Source organism: Megalops cyprinoides, chromosome 13 (genome assembly GCF_013368585.1).
Source record: "Megalops cyprinoides isolate fMegCyp1 chromosome 13, fMegCyp1.pri, whole genome shotgun sequence".
Taxonomy (NCBI): Eukaryota; Metazoa; Chordata; class Actinopteri; order Elopiformes; family Megalopidae; genus Megalops; species Megalops cyprinoides.
The window spans coordinates 32,698,503-32,719,556 of record NC_050595.1 but is presented as its reverse complement, the minus strand read 5'-3'; the positions used below and the strand labels follow the sequence as shown (position 1 = coordinate 32,719,556).

Genomic DNA, 21,054 nt, shown 5'->3' with positions numbered 1-21,054 from the left:
TGTAAAATTGGATGTTTTATACACATATATATTTATCTATATATTTATGAACATCCCCACCATTCATGTTTACTGTTGGCCGTAATCACTGGCACAGTGATGAGGGAAAAAGTATCAAGATACTTTTGTCTGATTGAAACATTTTGATTCCTATGCAAGATGCTTTGTTTACATCTAGTGCATGGTCTATCATTTTGATCCATCATGCTGCTCAAGATAAAATACATAAAAGAAAACCCAATCCAGAACAGTTGGCCAGCAATAATAATAAAATAACTAATAAAATCAACAGAGTAAATCACTCTACTCTGCCAGTTTAGCACCGTGTGATACAGCATTTCCATTACCGAGCTGGAAATGCTAAGAGCTTGTGAGACCTGGCACCACTGAACACCAGTGCATGATTTGGTCTTTATTGGGTTTCAGTTAGTGCTTTGAAGAGGTTTGATTAGAGGCTAGCAGTTCGGTCATTGGTGGCTTCTCTGCTCCAGCTATAAGGAACAGGTTTGCTGCACCTGGGTCAGCAGCTCGCCGAACTTGTCGAAGAGGCCCTCCACCCACTTGCCATCACGCATGCACAGCTGTACCGTCTCCTCCTGCCCCAGGTCCCGGGCCTGTGTCTGAAGAGATGCAATCTGTGAAAAGAGGAAGTGACATAATCAATGACTGTGCCGCCCATGCATCCAATCAAAGTATAAGATATTTCCAGCACAGCTGAAGGGTTGAAAAACCCACACCGGTTCTACTGCATTCCTGGTGGAAGGTGAGTGAAGGACACATTCTTATAATACCTGTTAACAGTGAATGTAAAGAGACAACAAAAGACTTACCTCATCTTTACACATAAGGAAGGTGTGGTACTTGTAATGCTGGAGTGAGTGGTACAGTGAGAACCACTGTGTTTTCTCCTTGTCCACAGTGTATTCCTGTGGGGCAAACAGGGAGGACAACAATTCAGTGTTTTCCTTAATACCTGCAAAGCATTCAGGAAATAGCTGACTATCCTATTTTGGATGAAATACACTAAATACACTATGAAGCAACCTTTTGAAGGAAGGGTGGAGAATTCAAACAGTATCGATTTCCATGTGAACACAGACAGATGGACTGAAAATTGATACATTAAGTTTGCATAAGTGTTAGAGGCATTTTCAGGGGGTCTTCCAGGCTTCTTTTCAGATTTACACAATATCTAGGACAAGAGATGGATGCCCTCTATTGGCCAAACCTAGTCACTATTTACAAGCAACTTTTCTTCCCACTTCAGGTGAAACTGAACTGTGTCAAAACACAGGTCATGTTAACTGGAATCCAGCCCCTTCTCCATAGCCCTGGTACTTTTAATATGGACACTGACTCGTTTTGCTAGTCTTGCACATGTGCCTGGCAGTCAGTTGTTCTTGTAAGCTTTATGACTTTGATATCCTTTTTCATATCCACAAAAGGAAAAATCTGATGATTATGCAGATTATACATGTTTATTACCTACACTTTAGACTTCTAATATATTACCAACAATCCACTTCTTGCTGGTGTGCATCTGTGAGCAGATTTAAATATGCGCAGTTCTGCTGGCAGAGACTACGTCACCCACTGTTCTAAAAATTACACTGGCTTCAGGTGTGATTCTGGAATGACCAAAGATTCCTCTTCTTCATTTAGCTGTACATGACTCTGCCCTGGATTATCCAGGACTTCTCCCACCCATGTCTTTGACTGCACCGCTCTCTGACAGTCATGACCTAGACCTTAAGTCATGAGAAATATTCCCTTCTGATCAGAGTGCCCTCCCCAATCCAAGCTTTGGAATGCTCTGCTCAGTACAGTGAGAGTGTTGGGCCAGTGTGAAACATTAAAAAAAAAATCCATCTGAAAACAATTCTTTTTAATGCAGCCTTCAACAAGCTATTTTAGTCATCACCCCTATTTTAATCATTTTTGAACACTATTATTCTGTAATGTGTTAGAGCTGCATTGAATTGCTTGTCTATTCAGTATTACCTACTGTCAGTCTTGAAAATATACGGTAGAAAAAGTACTGCATGAGTACAATTTATTTTATGATGATTATTATGATTATAAATAATTATCATTATGAACAACAGTCATCATCACTAAACCACAAAAACAAGCACTTTGGAGGCAATTTATGCACCCCAGTATAAAAATCTGCTGAGACCGCTGATTAAAGAAAACTGAATGGATAACTTTGCATGAAAATATCTGACCTTGGTGAAGCAGCGATTTCCAGTGAGTCAACATTTAGAAACACCACAGCAAATATTAATTGAGCTCATTAACCTCTGTGATCCCCTTGAATGCCAGCAATTAAAGTCGAAAATTACAGCTTACATTACAAGAGCCTGAGAAGCCTACCAGGGGTAATTTGCCAGAGACTTTGGAAGGCCTCATAGTTTTCTTGTTGTAAGCCTTCCCACTTAACCGCACTTTAAATGTGGGGGTTTCGCCATCCTTTGTCAGTTCAGCCACCACAGACAACTCTGGGAAACTGTCCAGGGCACTCTGGGGAAACAATGAAGGAAAATGTAGACTCAAATTTGATTAACACAAAGAATGAGAACGATGGCCTTGCTATCGTATTCACAGCTAACTGATGCTTCAAATTCAGCATTAAAGCCCCCTAAAATTCTTTTTTTTTTTTTAGGAAGGTGAATGTTTCAAATCCCAGAAGTACTCCTTGCAGGCACTGAGCAATCACACAAACAATATATACAGATACATGACACATGCTCAGAGTGTCCAACCAGACCTGATCTTGGGCTTCATTATTAACACTACCATCCTTCTTTGGAGGACCCCAAATGCATTTCTTGCACCAATCAGAGAAGCATGTAAGAAAGAGTATGGGATGAATACATGTTTGTTTATTTCCAGCCAGGAAGAGCCAAAGCTGTGCTTGAAGGTGTAGTTTAACGTTACTCTCATGAAAGAAGCCAGCAGAGGGACCCACCTTGAACAGGTGTCCCACGCGCAGTTTGGGCAGCAGCCTTCTCCTGTTGTCTGTGAGCATGCCATCCACCCTCTTCATGTGCGGAAGCAGGAGCTCATCTGGACATTCAGGAATATAATACAAGTGTTAACTCTTTCACTAGCCAAGCATTCTCAGTAATTTAACATGTCTGTCTTGGCACCAACGTAATGGAATGAGCTTCCTGTTTTGATCCAAACCACTGAGACACTAGTCATTTTTCATCACAGACTGAAAGACTCAGCTCTTAAGGCTACACTTCACCCCCCTACCCAAGTGTGATCTTTTGTCTCTTGCAATAAATGCAATTATATATGTGGAAGTATATTTCAGAGTTTTATGTAGTTGGGAAAGTGCAGATTTACTTGCATGTCTGTAGTATGTATTAGCATTATATTTGGAATGATAGAGTCCTTAAGTTGTACATATTGCTTTGCACTTACATGTCGATCTAGGCACACATTTGTGATGTCAGCACTACGATTAGGACTGATGCTTGTCCATGTGTGGTTAATGGTGTCCTGTTTATGCAACTTTATTTCATGCCACTTTATTAGATGCACTGTGCAAGTCACTCTGCATAAGAACATCTACCAAATGACAATAATATAATCCAATATAATATAACCTCAGTCCTGTCACCCTTTTCCAGTTACTTCAACAGGGTCACATAACACTACTCCCACCTCCACCAGTCAGCATAATGACAGTGACACAATGTCTATTATCAGTAGTCTGTCAAACTCCTAATTAACTGAACTATGTATGTTACATTGCATTACATTATTGTCATTTAGCAGAAGCGCTAATCCAGAGGGAGTTACACAGATCACAATTTTATCCATTTATACAGCTGAATATTTACTGAGAAAATTGTGGGTTAAGTACCTTGCCCAAGGATACAACAGAAGTGCTCCAGTGCAGAATCGAACAACAACCTGTTGGTTACGAACCGTACACCTTACCAGTATGCAACACTGCTGCCCATTGTATGTCTGTCTGTATGTATGTATGTATATGCATGTATGTACATGTATGTAATGTATGTATGACATTCCTGCAAATGTGTGATGTGAAATGCTTGATATCCCTTTTAAATAAAATTTCAAGTCAAATAAAGTGTATGACCTATACAACTGATGAAATACTTATCCAGTGAAGGAATGATGGATGAATCCTAGACTATGTTGCATGCCTTCAGGAAAGCAGGATGACAGCACTGAGATAGAAGCGGCTGGCAGTCAGCCTATAGCCATCCCACCCACCAACACTCACCGCTCTCCTTCTCCAGTGCCTCCATCACGTTCGCATCCAGGGCTACGCTGATCAGCAGCTCCACATAGCTCTTGAAGGTCTCCTTCATGGTCCTAGTGTTGAGGAAGCGCGTGGCAAAGGGGACTGGCGGTGTGAACTCTGGAAAACCAACCACACGGGAGGGTACAGTCACACACCAGTTGCGCATCAACACAACATACTGGCAGGGATATAGTGAGTCAAATGCTGAAATCCTGATTCAAGTACAACCTGCTCTGGCCTATTCCATAGTATCATGTGCCATTCCAAAATGTGTTGCTTATGAGATTAGCAGATACATGAGAAAAAAGAAAAACTAAAAACAGCTGAGAAGTCCCAGTTTGCACATTCTTTTATGGGGAGTGCACTGTATAATATGTCTGCCTCAGAGAACAATAAATTAAACCTTATCATTCAGGACATTTGCTACAGCAACCCTGTAATGGAAAGGCATCAAGGTTATAAATCAATTAACATAACTAAAGACAAGCAAATATGAGCTCATGTAAAGTGCTAAGCTGAACACCTCCTGTATGAATGCTAACTGCCCACAAAACATATTCCTCACCATCATCCTCACTCACGGCCTCCTGGGCTGATTCAGAGGGTGAGGAGAACTCCTCCTTCCACTTCTTCCTCTTTTTTGGTGGTGGCTCAGCCTTCACCTTGGGCTGCTTGGCTTTGGCTTTCAAGGGGGGCTTGCTGGACGTAGGTTTTGGTGTGGAGGGGATGACAGCCACAGTAGAGGCAGCCCTCTGGCTGAGCAGAGCCTTGACCTGAGAACCTCTGCCCCAGGGAACAGAATAGGTGACTCAACATAACACCTACCAGACTCTGATCAGAGCTAATGCCACCAAAATATGTCTTCACTCATTTTAAACTGTAGACATGACTCCTTCAAGAAGGAAGAATTGAAAACTTTGAGTCTGATTCTGTATCATTATCAAAGTTAAAAAGGATAAAAAAGGCAGGTTATAAACTGGCTGAATAAAGAATACAGACATAACGAAAGAGTTATTTTTTTGTTCTCTAAAATCAGCTGCTATTGCTGGTGGATATATCAAACCCAGCAGAATTCACTGTAGTACCCTGTATGGAGCGGGGCATGATTTATGGGGTGTAGCTAGTACCTCATAGAGTGCATGGGCTTGCACCTTGGTTTCCTGTTACAGACTCGGACGTACTCCCTCTTGTTTACGGTGTCAATGAATTTCACATACACTCTTCTGTACAAGGTCTTCGCATCCCCAAAGTAACCTAAATACTACAGAGCACAAACAAAACATAGAGAATTCTTTCAGCCATGTGTGAAAAAACAATCCCACAGTTCTTCATAATACAACCCTTATTTTTCATACAAATTAGACTTAAATCCGGGCTTAAATCTGAACATCACAGTCAAGTTGGTGTTGTAACTCCTTAAAGAGTATCTTTTATGGCAGGTATACACTGTGATATTTTGGGCTGTCCCAGACGAAAGCTGACCAATGTGAAAGAAACGTGGCAATATCTTTGGTCGTGGCTCCAAAACGGTAGTCCTACATCGCACTGTGAGAGAGGTCCAACAATGGAAGTTGTCACAGTCTTGCGACCAAAGATAGCCTGGGACAAAATTCTGACAGGGTCAGAAATTTAGGATGACCATCTCACAATGTGACTGTTGCTACGACCTACGTCTACTAATGACGTTTATTTGATGACATTTTATTCCTGTAAATTGACTTGTGTCGTAGCCTACGATTCAGTAGGTACAGTCTACATACATCAAACTTAATGTCGTACCCAAGTTTATTAGATCCATGTTGCACAGTGTGGCTTGCAATAAACTTATAAGATTGCTGAAATCTCACGGTCTGTAGGTGCCATTAGGCAGACAACTGAAAGATAAGCCCCGAATTTGAATACATACCAATATACAATTTTGGGAATAGCTCATGATATACTTAAAATCTTCTTGGAGTGAAACTTCCAAAAAGAAGATGCAACACAAAGGGGAAAGTATATACCATAAATATACAGCATATACCATAAAACCACGGGCTATTAGTAGCCCATGCACGTATTTGCTTAGAACCAGGATTAGCCTCGACATCCGACAATAGGGTGACCAGATGCAAACACACTAAATGTGGGCTGAGTAGAAGTTTGTGTGGGACAATGTGGGACATGTTACCAATGCTGAGAGGTAACCTAAAACTTTGATATAATGTCTATCTAACTGAATAAGAAACATTTGTATTCTGCCTTTTGACTCGTAAACTTTTTCCTCAAGTCAATTCCACAGCACACCAGTAGGCTATAAAATATAGAGACTACAGCTTTTGCTATATGAAAGATATGATGAGCATAGTGCTGTTTGTCATCCTAAAGGCACACTTATTTTGCAACATAACATGTCATTGGCCCCATGTCTGCACAGTTTGATTGACAGCCGTCACAGCCTCTTGATGACCACCTTCACTGCTCTCTTCTCAGCCACTGGATGAAAGCCAGGCTTTTAGAAAAGCTTGGCTATGCTGCATTTGTATGAGCCAGGTTGCTGCTTTTGATGTAGCGCTATTAAATAGAGTAGAAACTATGCCACAATGGCGGGCGGGTAAAAGAACGCATCCATGTGTTCTTATTTCTGACAATTAAAAACCAAATGACCAATGAAAATGCGGGACATTATCTCAATATGTGGGATGTGGGATGAAAGGTCAAAATGCTGTGCAGTACAACGCAAAGCGGGGTACCTGGTCACCCTATCCGACAACCTGCTGCTGTTGCAGACAGATGTTTAAATGTCTCATGTTAAAAATGAGGGGAATCATGAATACAAATCTGAAATTATAATGGGTACAATACTGATATGTCTTTTTTTGCTTTTCAAAAGAAAGCATGAGGTCACATTTTTTCTTTGATGCTACTGGTGCTCTTTTTCATGCATTTCGTTTACAGTGGCACTGCACATCATGCGGTTTTACCACATTTTACCAAAATACCCATAAGCTACCAACTGGTCAAACTATTTGCACAATTTTTGTAAGAGTCTATCAAGAGAGAAAGAGAGCAGGAGGATTCCATATTTTTACTTTGAGTTTCCCATAATTTGATGTCTTACAGATAAGATGCCATAACATGCCTTGTCTAATGTGTTCCTCTACTTTTGACAGATTTGAATCTGAGCAAACCGCACACGTTCAGTTGTTTTGCAACAACGTGTCAAAGGACTGAAGTAAAACTGTTGCTTCACAGAGTGGCTTTTTGAAAAGCTCTCCCATAACATGAGAAGGTGAATTATTGCTACTGATACTTGTTGAATAGGCTTTTGCGAAATGAGAATGTAGGTGTAAGGTTCAACTGTTTTCATACCAAGCAGTTAAATTAAAAACTTTAAATAAAAAATAACATTAAGAGGCGATACTTGACTACTATAAGAGACAAGTGTTTATTCATTAGCCACTTAAAGGGACCGGCGCTTGTCACAGAATCAGCATTTAATAGAAGTTTTACGCAAACTATACAATCTGAATAAGATGTTGACCTGCTGTCTGCATTGGCCTAGTGGAACTTGTTAGTTATTTATTTTTTCTTACTTACACTGTTAGTGGCAGAAAACACTCTGGTTCCATCCCTCAGTTCAGGTACAAATTTCTGCAGTAAGGCCTTCTGAACTTTCCAGATGGCAGGGGGCTCACACCCCGCTGTTAGTGTCATCTACTCATACAGAACAGAAAATGTAATAACAGAGACTGATAGAAAAGGCTAAATATAACACTGAAATATAGCTGAAACAATACTGAAACATATTGGCCAGAATTTCTGGCCAACTGATGGTGTAAGATCTAAGCCTAGCTGGGCTACCTTACTGCTGGCAATGATCTGTTCTGCTAAATCTACCTATTCTGTTATGCCCAAATAAAGGGACTGGAGAGACATCTCTGAAGACAGCCTGTTTTATACACTGCAAAATGCTGACATGTTCAAAATCTGAATTTGACCTGAAAATGCTTCTCTGGAGTGCCTCAACAAATGATCACACAGTTCATATCCAAGACTGGTGCACCTTTAATGTTGGCGTAGCAATTTTGCTGGTGTCTCACCTTCAAACACTCAATGTCCTCAATCTTCACCACAAACTCATCCCGCTCACGGTACATCCCCTCCCCACCGCTGTCAGACAGGTCCTCGTCTGTCAGACCCTCGATGGCCACAGAGGTCAGCTGCATGGCCAGCTGGTCGGAGGGGATGTCCTTTATCTGCTCCGCTGAAGACAACTCTGCAGGCACAGCAGGACTTTGCTTTTGTGTCTTCAAGACTGAGGGAGGCAAGCTGTGACATTGTTCTTGCTTCACGATAGCAGCTGGATGGTTTTTCTCTGCAACTCCTGGAATTAAATTAGACAGGGGGGTACTCAGATTAAGATGTCCTTTTCAGCTTGGTCTTTTCATCAGCAAATATTATGAAGTAAATGCATTTACATGGTGATAAACAGTCGCGCATTAAGGCTTATGAGACTGACACTTACGACACAAAGCATGAGAGAATGCTTGAATCACTGAGTACCTACATACAGGTGCATAGGCTGGATATTTCACACTACTTTTTTGAGATTTTATCAACAAGAAAATAAAACTCTATGGAGTATTAGTTACCCTTTTGAGCCCTCTTTCTAAACTTACTCTTTTTTTCTGCAGGGTCATCCAGGGCAGAGAGTGCAGAAGTAATGCTCTTCTGAAGGTCCTGATTCTTTCCCACAGAATCGTCCTCATCAGACGAGAAAGACGGAAGGGTCTCCAGGTTCTTGTTCAGCTCTTCGTCCAGCCTTTTAGATCGATTGGCACCATCAGGTTCCAGTGAAGCCAATGGTGCTAGCAGAGGGTGTTGTTTGGAGGGTAGGGAGGGAAGGGGGCAGGGAGGCCTTTTGAAGGATGTGGAGGATTTACGGGAACGATTTGGCATCCTTATTGGAGGAGACGAGAATTGTTGTTTGGGACCAGATTTCAGGAAGTCCAAAAAGGACCCAATGAATCCAGTTTTGACTTCTGGCTGCTTTTCTTCCACCTCTCTAATCTTCTGCCGCATTCTCTCCTGCTGCTGGTAGCTGTCATAGCAGCCATCGGATGTTGAGGGTGAGTTGGTATCACTCCCTTTGGAGCTCTGCCTCTTATTCTGGCCAGTCCTCTTCACTGGTTTAGGGTGGCTATTTTCCTCCTCACCAGCCAGCTTTAGAGAACCCTTAGACTTAGCCTTCTTCCTGGGGAAACTACTGGAGGAAAATTCCATGATGGCATGGTCTGTTTTAATGGCCTTTTGCCCACTGATTGGAGCTAGTTCCTTACCTTTGGACAGCTTGGTACTGTCTAGAATTCCCATGTGGTCACACTCCTGACCAGCCAGTTGGAGGTCATTCTTTGAGGCTGTGGTCTCTTCACTAGCGCTCCTCCCACTGGGGTTGAAAGCACCATTAGTGTTGCTCAAAGTCTCTTCTTCAGATGCTTCCTCCTTCTCCCCCTCAAATTCACGGCTAGTGCTTCGGGGCTTTTGCAGGGATCTTACTTCCCCTTCTTTCATTTCATGCCTGGAGTTGGCAGATGAGGTGGTCACGTCCTGCTGTATAAGTGAATTTGAAACCTCAAGTGCTTGGTGCTGCAAGACTCCACCTTTGGGCAACTGGTGGATGCCCATTGTTAGCTGACCACCATTTAGTGTCATGGCCACAGTATGTGTGTTGGCAACAATGGGGTGAGGGCAAGAGAAGCTAGGAGAGATATGTCTTGTGTCCACTAATTGGAAGTGGCCTTTTGAGTCCATGGGACTAGCCAGCGAGGGCATTTCCCCCTCCGAGGAGGTGGCCTTGACAAAATCCTGAGGAGTGACCCCACAGGCAGCAGCTGTGGCAGCTAAAATGTCATCCACATTGGACAAGATGTTCCTTTCATCTCCCAGCAGCATGGACTCGGGGAAGCAGATGGAACTCAGGGCAAAGTGATGCTTAGCATCATGTTGATGTTGTTGGCTGAAGTTATCTTTTGGTGCTGGGTGATGCTGTCCAGGCTTCGAGGGCTCAGCCATGTCCATCTTAAGGATGTCAGAATTCTGTGGAAGAACAATCTGCTCCTGGCTGTGACTCCCATTGGCACTGCTGACCTGATCATCCATTTGCAGGTAGTGCACTGGAATCTGCTGCATCTGGGTTGACACCTTGGATGGGTCAATCCCTGTGGGAAGTAAGGGCTGCTGCAGCAGGATCATCTGTAGATCCCGTGAAGGCTCTAGCAAGACCTGGGCGCTTGGTAGGCGAATATATTGCATCTGCTGCGACACCTGATTCTGACCCAGTTGCTGGGTGCCAGGGGCCTGTATCTGATGGTTCTGCGGCTGTGACACGGGCACAGTGTGGAGCAGGGAGTGCTGCTTAAGCTCGTCTGTGCTTATATTCACATGGGAAGACTGTGTTAGAGGGGAGTTCCTCTTTGTATCTGTGGTTACTTGACTGTTGGCACTAGCCATATGTTGTTCATGGTGGTTCAAAGAGACCATCCTTTCTTCTTTTTTGGATTCTGGGAGTGCCAGGCTGATTATCTGGTCCTCAGGCTGCATGTTGCTCCGGATTACACTCTGAGAATTGTATCGGTTGTCCATCTTGGAGACCACATGCACAATATTGTTTTGCATTCCTGCAAGGGTCTGGCCCGAAGGTGTCTGCTGCAAGGCCTGCAAATCCTGAATGGGGAACTCATCTCCCTCTTGTTTGGAGATGACAAAGACATTGGAGTCTGATTTCCTTTTGCCATAAGATGGCTTCAAGTCAGCTGAGGATCTGTTGTTTTGTAAGGCTTGGGAATGAGAGGCGGAGGAGAATTGGGGTGAATGAACGGGTGGAAGGTATTTCTGAGGCGATAATGTGTTTTCTGTTTTGACACCAGGGGAAGGCTGCATTAAAATAAAGTCCTGGGTGGAGCTTGGAATTGGCAAGCTCTGGGCATGACTGGAAGAGAAGGAGGGGGACTCTGATGTCAGAGTTAAGGATTGTCCTGAAGCATAGCTCTGAGAGGGGCTGACAGTAGCCAGTCCCTGGGACTGTGCAGAATAGCTTACAGTTGGCAGACCCTGAGAGTGACTGGAAGAACAGCTCTGGGAGGGATTTCTCTGGCAAGACCCCTGCACCTGAGCCCCATATTCTTCACTATGCCCGACTGAGAGCAGCCCCTGCTGCTGATTGGAAGAATAGATGAGTGACTGGCTCACAGAGGTTACATTTCCTGACTGGCCAGAGAAAGCAGTCAGAGTCTTGTAAAAAGAAGGCAACTTCTCTGACTGACTGGAAGAGTAACCCTGGCTGATGCTGCTGGGCAGGGCTGGTGATGAGACATAGTGCTGCGAAGGGCTGACAGACATCAGAATAGGTAGCTGTGCAGATGTGTAAGGCTGGGGTTGACTAGAGATCACAGAGCTCTGCTTCTGAATGGGGGAGGGGTAATTCTGAGACTGCAAGTCAGGGGAGCCGCCGTGGGAGTCAGCAGCTTCTGGGGGCTGTTGGGCGTGCCTGGAGGAACAGTCTTTGGTTTTCGTGCTGGGCGAGGACGAAAACCCAGGAGAAGGAATGGAGCAGGGGTAGGCCTGAGTTTGCTCCAGTGTGGATTGAGATGTTTTCTGCTGTGGTCTGCTATTGCTCACCTGAGTGGAGTCTCCCATAGCGCTGCAGGGCACAGCTGGCTGCTGTGGGGAGCTCTGGAAGGTAACGTCACTCCCGCTAGCGACGTAGCCCTGCAAGGAATGCTGCGCACTGCCAGGAAGTTGCGCCTGGATTGACTGGGTGCTGGAAGGCCGCTGATGGTGTTTGATCACACTACATTCCCTCTGATGTGCTCTCTCAACAGAGCCTGTGAAGACCGAGGTGCTGTAAGGTTGGGGGACTTGCTGTGAGCCGCCGAGGGCTGATGGCAGCAGGCTGAACTGAGGTTGCAGGAGGTGGGGGGCTGACTCTTGGGCCGAACGATATGTGGAGGACTGGGGTGGGAGACTGGTGCTCAGGACAGTGCTGTTGAGGCGGTCAAAGGACAGTGCTGTGGGCACTGTGCTCTGGGAGGACTTGATCTGCAGCAGAGGGTCGTGAGGGGACAGTATCCCATTTGTGGAGGAGCTGAAGGTGGACTCCTGAAGTGCCAGTGAGGAAGTGGTGGCAAAGCTGCGGGTAGAGAAGCTGTTGGGATGGGGGTAAGTGGAGAGAGCCGCTGGGTTCGGAAATGTTCCTGTAGAGGGCAAGGATCCAGTAACAAACAGCTCTGTAGCAGCAGATGAATTCATGCCTGGGAATACAGACAAATGAAACACAATATTATTCTGGATACACCCAAACACAGAGAGACATCCAAACACAATCAAATGCAGAATTACCAATGAAAGCACAGACTGAAACAAACCGACAGACAGACAAACATATATAACATATATATTTCATACACACACGAAACAGACACAAATAATACATAAATAAAAGGACAAACGTTGAAATCAGAGCCGGACACAGACAACAGAGAGGCAATCAAACATATAGACATATCACATAAACAAACAAGCATGCAAACTCAAGACATTTGCCAAATGGACATACACACACATACACACACACACACACACCAGTCTGCCATGAGGGAGTCCTGAACTGGGGGAAGAGGGAAGCAGTGGCAGGTCCAGCCTGAGTGGTACGGGACTCGATAGCAGAGAGGAAGTTCATGACTGATGTTTCAGTAGTATTACTGTTAGCAGTTTGCAAACCAGCGTCGAAGACTCCAGGCAGCCCTGGAAAGGGGCAGACAATGATGACTATGAATACAAAAACAAGGATCTGGATAATCTTGTGTCACATGGAAATGGGTCCCCCAGGTCACCTCACCTGTGGGATGGTGTGCAGTGGCATACGAGGGGAGCTGATGAGTAGAAGCATAAGCCTGGCGATGGAGTAGCTCTGATTCTGAATGTGTTGCTCCATAGGTTGAACTGTAAGAATGACGGCAGCATGTATTAGAAAAGGAACTGCATACACTTTTCATACCATGATTCCCATAATGTCAGTATGTGAATAATATTGCAAGTGTATGTTATGTATAATGTTATATATATATATATGAAGACAGTATATACCAGGGAAGCCAATACAGAGCCAAACAACAAGCTGCATTATCAAAGCAATTATATTTGGTGAATGCATCAGTAGATTAAAAATATGAAGAGAAAATTAATAGGAAGTTCTTATTAACTCCCGAAAGTGATAAAATAATGTTGATCATCAATTGGCACTTGTAGCTCCTTCTGTCTACTAATCCTTGATCATAAAACATGTCTAGTGTGATTTTATCTATAGGTATTTTTAGTACAAAAAGCATTTTGTCCACAAAAAAATGAAATGATTTCTACAGATTGGTGGCTATGAACATATGCATTTTCCACCAGTCTGACATTTTGGCATTTTGGCATTGTGTTTCCTGATGGCCTCCTGACTATTACAAATTAGATACAGGAACCCCCACCAAATGTTATTGTTATGCAGATTATACTAGCACTGCTGTTACATGACATCATTACAAGCTGGGACACAAAAGGCTTGTCTTCTAAGTGAGATGAATTATTAATGGAGCTTCAAACCTGGCAGGACTTTGAACCTGCTGGGAAAGTGCCCTGAAATGTCAAAGGTCACGGGTGCAGCAGCTCCTTTCTCAGTCAAAGAGAAAACATCCCAGATGGTTACAAAGATGCCTCTTATAAACGACCTATGTGAGCGATATACTGGTTTAAAGTTATTTAACTTGTGATCCTTTGAAACTAGAGTGACAGCAAAGGCTAAAAAATCTTGGAAGATACAAGGAATTGACAATCATTCACCTAAAGTTACCAAACACCCACCAACCTAAGGTTTTATTTTTTTCATTGATGAGGATACACAAGAAATATCATGTCTAAAACATATGAAAAACAAAATGCAGCAAATTTACAAATGAATAGTGGGTTTTGGTGGAGGTAACTCAGAGCACTAAAGGTTTTGCTCCCCAAGCAGCCCTTTTCTACTCATCCTGTCCTTTGTTTCACATGGGTTGCCAAGACTGTAAATTTTGAAGAGAGCAGTGCCAGAACATTTTAAACCAAGGCCTCAGGGCCACCCCCAGTTCCTTTAATTAGGTGGGCCAGTTTGCAGTAATAGAGGGACACATTGCCATTAAGAAGCCCAGTCATTCAAAGATTACTGCCATGTGTTGGAATTCTTGATGGGGTCAGGTGACAGTTTTGATGGACTTGGCCCATCCACCCCCCCACCTGGGCAGGCACAGCTGGTAGACTGGTACCAATACTGACGCACTGCACCATAACAGAAATTTGTCAATTCAGATGCAGCTGCTTGATTACTTAGGGATTCATTGGGTTTCCTAAGAAAAAAACACAGACAATGGTTTTGCTTCCCCTAAATTTACAGCGTACTTTGTATTGTATTACATTTTCATTGTGTGTCTCATTACCCTCACCACCATAAGAAATGCTGCTCTCTTTTCTGACTTTTTTCTATTGTCACATGGACACAAAGAGTGTAGCCTTGCCACTTACTTCACACTTACATTGACTCCATAGTTTTGGACTGTATATCAGATTGTATGTTTGACTGTTTAAAAAGCTTGCTAGCCTGCTTGACTGGTAATGACACTGGACCTAACCTTGAATGCAGTAGGTGAAACTCACTCAAAGAGGTTTGTAGTTTTTGCTAAACAGCGTGACTCTGTAAATAAATAAACTACATTGCACCCAACCCCCCACCATCCATCTCCCTGGAGAAGACATTCCACTGCAAACAAAGAGCAGCAGGTCTGAAAATCTGGCCATTTAATAAGAACCCATTTTGAAATTCAGAAAATCAGGGCAGACAGAGTCCTGATCATGTCTTGTTTAAAACATTGTGGACAAGCGTTCACATGAACTTTTTCAACTTCACTGGGACAACTGGTCACTCTACTTGGCCCATAACTCCTTCTTGACTTTGGAGTGTCCACACATTACTGTCTGCTAAAACGCAACAGAAACAATTACAAAAATGTCACATACAGTTACCAGTTGGTGCAAGAACGATGAGAGGAGCTTTGCCAACTTCAGATGATCAGCTTAATCTAGGTTGCCAGAAAGAAAAAGAACATCCAAGACCAAAATGCAATGCATCAAAACTACCCTGCACCTAGCTGTATAAATCTTTCTTTGCTGTCCTCTCATTATCGATTTACAAAAATATGTCATCTGTATTGCCCCTGAGGGCAGAAAGGAGAATGACACAATGGGACCAGCTTTTACCTCAGATATCAAATTCCAGTTAAACTGATAAGTAAATTATGATTAAAAAAAATAACTGATATTCCACAGGTAACAATTACCAAAACACTGGAGTATCCAGGCAGTGCTCCATGAAGAAACATTTTCCTGGCTCTGCTACTGTGGCACCGCCAGGCATTATCTTGAAAATATACAACAATATGAATTAAGTTCACTTTTATTGTAACTACATTGTAAATAAATGGTAAATTATGGTCAGTTTCATTTTAATATTTTATTATTAGATAATTAATAAATTTACATTTATTCATTTAGCAGATGCTTTTATCCAAAGCGACTTACATAGGTTACAGTTCTTTACAATGTTATCCATTTATACAGCTGGATATTTACTGAGGCAATTGTGGGTTAAGTACCTTGCCCAAGGGTACAGCAGCAGTGTCCCAGTGGGGATCGAACCGGCAACCTTTCGGTTACGAGTCCTGCTCCTTAACCACTATGCTACATTGCCGTCCCTTGATATTTGCATAGAAATAATATCAATAATAACATTTCAAATGATCAATTACACTGAATATCTACAATCAATAAAACAAGTCATATTTATTTGTGCCTTCTAATCAACTTTTCAACCTAAGACCAGCAGCAACAGCAATATAATCTCTTCCTACACAGCCAGGATAGGGCTGATCCAAAAAACATGCAGAACAACTTCCCAATATACACAGTTATTAACATCTAAACAACAATTTCTATAATTTCATTCAGAATAAACTACACATATCTGCATGTCATGGTTTCCCCTCAGACAAACATCTGTGCAGGGAGCCAACTGAGAAGAAACGGATTCATTTGCATCTCATTTTCTGGCGCATGTAACCTCACCAGATGTGTATGAAACAGATGGCTAGTACGAAGTGCCAGCCATCCAAAACATGCCTCCCAGGCCATAATCATTTTTGGTCAAACAAGTAGTTTTTACATGTGACAAGGCTCACACAGTGAGTAAGCTTCAGACGTTCATCAAACATCATAAAACTTAATCTTATGCATTCAAAAAATGTTACGGTTCAGATTTCTTAATTTTGTCCCCTATTGTATGTCAAGACCCCATTCTCAGTTATTATCATTTAATTGGGCATAGGCTGTTATGCAGGGCACCTAACTGTCATTGTTGCTTGGCCAGCAATTGTTTTAGACCCATGACAAACAAAATATGATATACTGTACCTCACTCAGTTTGATATGGAAAGGTAGACTTCTTCCATGGAAAATATCAAACTTCTGAAAAATCTAAATTAAGGAGACTTTTAATTAAATGCCCAGGTTCTCACTGCATACGAGAAGTAGGTACACTTTGACCAACAGACTGGCTAAGCTAGGCTTGATAACCTATTTGACTTTTTCATAAAAGGAAGGTCTAACATAACTGCAGCTTATGAAAACTGTGCTTAGATAGAAGGAACTAAAGCAGCTAACCTGTACTGAAACTAGAAGGGCAAACCTTCAAGAGATCTTTCAAATTCAGATCAAAAATGTGATGATCCTCTGACTGGCAGTGCAGTTCAGTGCATACACAAAAATGAAATAACCTTATTCATATCTAGCCTGCTTCAAATGGCTCAGCAGTTTCTGTTGAACAAGAACCAAATATAGTCTTCCAACAGCTGTATCACATACCTCTGTTATCAATAATACTTCAGCTCTGAGTTGATGGACCTAACACAGGGGTGGCTTCGGATACATTATTTACTTTTTACTGACCTTTCAGGCCAGGCTAACAACACTCTCAGACCAGCAGGTGCATGCACAACACCATTCAAGCATTACCACAAGTTAACTTGTGCTAATTTAAAACTAGGCAGCACAGAAAATTATGGATTGTCATTAAGACCATACATTACCATCTGTCTCAAGGTCACTAAATGAAATTTGAATCAATGTCACTAAAATCATTAAAGAGCAACCAAGTTATGCCTTCCATTTGAAAAGTGCTACATGACAAGTGTAAATGTTAGATTTATAAAACAAAACAGAATTTTACAAATGCTGTTTCCATCTGGTCACTTTCCCAAACATTTATTGATTCAGCTATTAGCTGAATACATTCATAATGGCTGGAGTTATATGTCCAATTCATTGTTTACTAAAGTGATTTTAAAAATCAAACAAGCACATCTTATTCAGCACATATAGATTGCCTCTTAAAATATTTCCAGACATCTGATTGTATTTTTTTAGGCAGCTGACTTCCCAGTTTGGAAAACATTTACAAGCATACAGGCATGGATGGGTCCCACATTTGCACCTATACATTTCCTAAATACACAGCATTTAGCTAAATACTTTGTGAGTATAATGCACAATCATTTTCAAGTAAAAATATATATGCAAAAATGTCATATTTCATAAAATTTCACAACATATCAATCAAGTTCGGAGGATACACTGGAAATAAGCTTATGTGACAAATTTTTTACAACTCACAGAGAGACAACCCAAGAACTTGGTGAAGCTGATGCCTAACAATAGCACTGGTATGTGCTTTGCAACTGTTTACTCCCAGAACAATTCCATATTATACGCCCCACCCACATGTAACACACAGTAACACACATGTCCCCCATGTTTACCCGGTGATGTCCAGCAAGCATCCTACAGCAAGACTCTCAGCAAAAACCATCCTGTCATCTCTGGTTCACTTCCAACTACTCATATGGTGGCCCTGGTTTTGAGACAAATCACCTTTATGTGAGAGGATTTTTAGATGTTAATGGTCCCTCAATAATGTTTCAGTGTAGCAGTGGCCACTAACCCTGAAAACTAGGGTTTAAATACTTTTGTTTTAAGCTTCAAACAGCTCTTTTATATTTGAGAAACCTTTCTTAACAAAAATTGTTTTTATCAAAGGAAACTAAAATTGCATCCATTTTTGGTCTGTCTTAATGGTTAAATCTATTCTGTAACATCCAGTGGCGGCTGGTGAGCTGGAAACATTACCTTTAAATCTATCATTACTTTCAACCTGTTCCCCTTTATCTTCATTGATTAACAATAAAACAAATAATTCAAAGAATAATTTACGCCAATCGCAAATGATTATGCTCGCGAAACAGCGCAGAGTGTCTGTAGTTTGTGTGCTTGCTACAATATGATATTGTTTAATTAACAAGGATGGCATTTATCGATTTAAATTACATTAAATGCTCATGACACGTCACAGCTTTTGTGAGGTCTGTGTTCTAAACGTTATTGTTCATTGCACTCAACCTCACCTAAAGGTTTAATCTCAGTAATTTAAATCAATCTAACTAAATTTAGCTCCGTTTTGTAATTTGAATTTTGTAACATAAGAAAGCTATAATGTGAAACATTTAAAAGAAAGCTTTGGGATTACTTGCCACTTAATTGTTCAAATTGCCATCCTTGTTAATTAAACAACCTCATGCTGTAGCTTTCGCAATAGCGCACAAACTACAGACAATGTGCGCTGTTTCGCGAGCATAATCATTTACTCTATTTACGCATTAGTGTCAATTATTCTGTGAATTATTTGTACTGTTAAGCAAGGAGAATAAAGGGGAACAGGCTGAAAGTAATTACAGATTTAAAGGTAATGTTTCAGCCTCCCGTTTCCAGCTCACCAGCCGCCACTGGTAACATCCTATGGAAAATCTAAGCACTTTCATCACTTTCTCCTTCAAATGTTTTCAACTGTATGGTTACAATGACATCCTCTTTGTATGTCACATCACTCTCTAAGGCAACTAGTAGTTTTTTTCCCACCATCGGCCAAACTTTTATTTACTCTTGCATTGTTTTAAATATAAGACACACAGGTAATTCGAGGGTCCAGAGTATACTGTAAAATATTTTATAATTTTGTAACACTTGCTTTCCTTTGCAAATAAAAAATGTAATAATAAGAAAATATTATTAAAAAAATGTGCAAATGTGGAAAATATGTCATTATGTAAATTTTAAATGAATGTAATGAGTGCATTTCAAAATAAACACCTGAAAAGATAATGCTTTCATAATACCTTTAACTTACAGTATACCACTAAGCAGGTAATGTCTCCCCGTCTTGCCTGTGTGTGTGCATGTGTGTTTTAAGCAATACCTCTTACCCTCCTCTCAGTAGTGCAGACATGAAATTACTGTTTACTCGATTATTTACTCCATGACATCTGAATTCCTATTACACACTAGGCTCCGTCAGTTGAAAAACGACACAAGACTACACACTCGATGTTTATGCAAATACAAATAGTCTAGTTATATTACTATCTAGGTCGAGGGCAATTTTCAGTTTTTATCCTTCGACATAGCGCACATGTCGATAAGCATGTCCATGTCTATGAAAATATTTACAAGTGTTCCCATTCGATAGTTATCAGTTCACTACCCATTTACAAATAATATACTGGAAAAATTTACCACAATAAAAGAACAAAACAGAAGCAGAGGCGATTTCAACAGATTTGTACAGAACTAGCTTATGCCAAGAAATGAAAGACAGATTAATCACTATCGGAATAATGTGATACGGCGCATAAATCGATACACAGTTAATGTTGAAATAGTTGTGTTTCTGTCATTGAGTTGCACAGTGCCAACAATTATTTGACAACTTGTTTATAATTCATTGAAATCGAATTACGATGGATGGCTGTACTTAGGAAGTAATGTTTATTTCTCTTAACCGCATCAAAAGAACAATCCGGAAATCAGATCAATGTCCTGCAATCACAGCGGACACATTCCACTCGCTTCAGATGTATCCATATGCAGACTATTTTGCTTAATGGTAATTAAGTTCCAAGATCGCGATGCTTGTGACACAATGTCGCTAACATGCAACCGAGTTTTATGAAGCAAGCACGTCTTTTTAAAACCTGATAAGTTATTCCCTTTAAATATCTGAAACAAAAAAAACCTCTCCAGAACCCAATGTTCAGTAAAACGGTGCTTTAACTTCACAACTCGACATATTTTTTCTTGTTGTGCTAGGCCCTCCATCACCGGAATTTTCTTGGACGATGACCCGCCCTCCCCGTCATCTCTTACCTTGGTTTCATGCTTGCGGTACTGCGATCGTAGGCCCAAGCTGCGGTCTGTGCTGCTGGAGCCAGCTGCTCTGCGAAGCTGGAAGTCGGGTAATTCCTGTCCATCATCCGGTAAAATTGGGAGTGATGCACTTCCCCGAAAGAGCTTTAAGCAGGCACACATTCAAGCGCACGGACGGCCAGAAACAATCTCATTGTCTCGGAGCATAGATCGGGAAACACTGACTCGCAGAGCGGTAGTTCGGGGGGATCCGCACAGTGACTCTTAATATCAGATTATTGTATGATGATTATTATTGTTCCTGTCCCTCAGTCAATCATGTTGTTAGTGCTGCATGGTGCTACTTGGATCAGATCCCCATGTTGGTTAATTTCCCAGGATGCACTTCTTACCAGCTTGAGTTGCAAGTT

General features: G+C 41.7%; 1 protein-coding gene across 1 annotated transcript; it reads right to left on the bottom strand.

Moving 5' to 3' along the window:
• On the bottom strand, positions 1 to 21,054 carry qser1 (glutamine and serine rich 1). Its single transcript, XM_036543912.1, has 13 exons — positions 20,645 to 21,054; positions 13,164 to 13,267; positions 12,908 to 13,069; positions 8,947 to 12,576; positions 8,368 to 8,651; positions 7,865 to 7,981; positions 5,413 to 5,546; positions 4,851 to 5,068; positions 4,265 to 4,402; positions 2,972 to 3,069; positions 2,377 to 2,523; positions 831 to 926; positions 1 to 635 (listed from the first exon to the last, which is right to left on the bottom strand). Exons 1-13 carry the CDS (start codon positions 20,749 to 20,751, stop codon positions 492 to 494), a joined length of 5,379 nt encoding a protein of 1,792 aa, XP_036399805.1. The 5' UTR covers positions 20,752 to 21,054; the 3' UTR covers positions 1 to 491.

What these genes read in the sequence shown, in the direction of transcription:
- qser1 (XM_036543912.1), bottom strand. Translation starts at nt 20,751, where the DNA reads ATGATGGACAGGAATTACCCGACTTCCAGCTTCGCAGAGCAGCTGGCT. An exon ending in TGTTTTCTGCCACTAACAGT is followed by an intron (nt 5,547 to 7,864) that starts GTAAGTAAGAAA and finishes TGTGCTCTGTAG; the next exon opens with TATTTAGGTTACTTTGGGGA. An exon ending in TCTCTGGCAAATTACCCCTG is followed by an intron (nt 927 to 2,376) that starts GTAGGCTTCTCA and finishes TTTGCCCCACAG; the next exon opens with GAATACACTGTGGACAAGGA.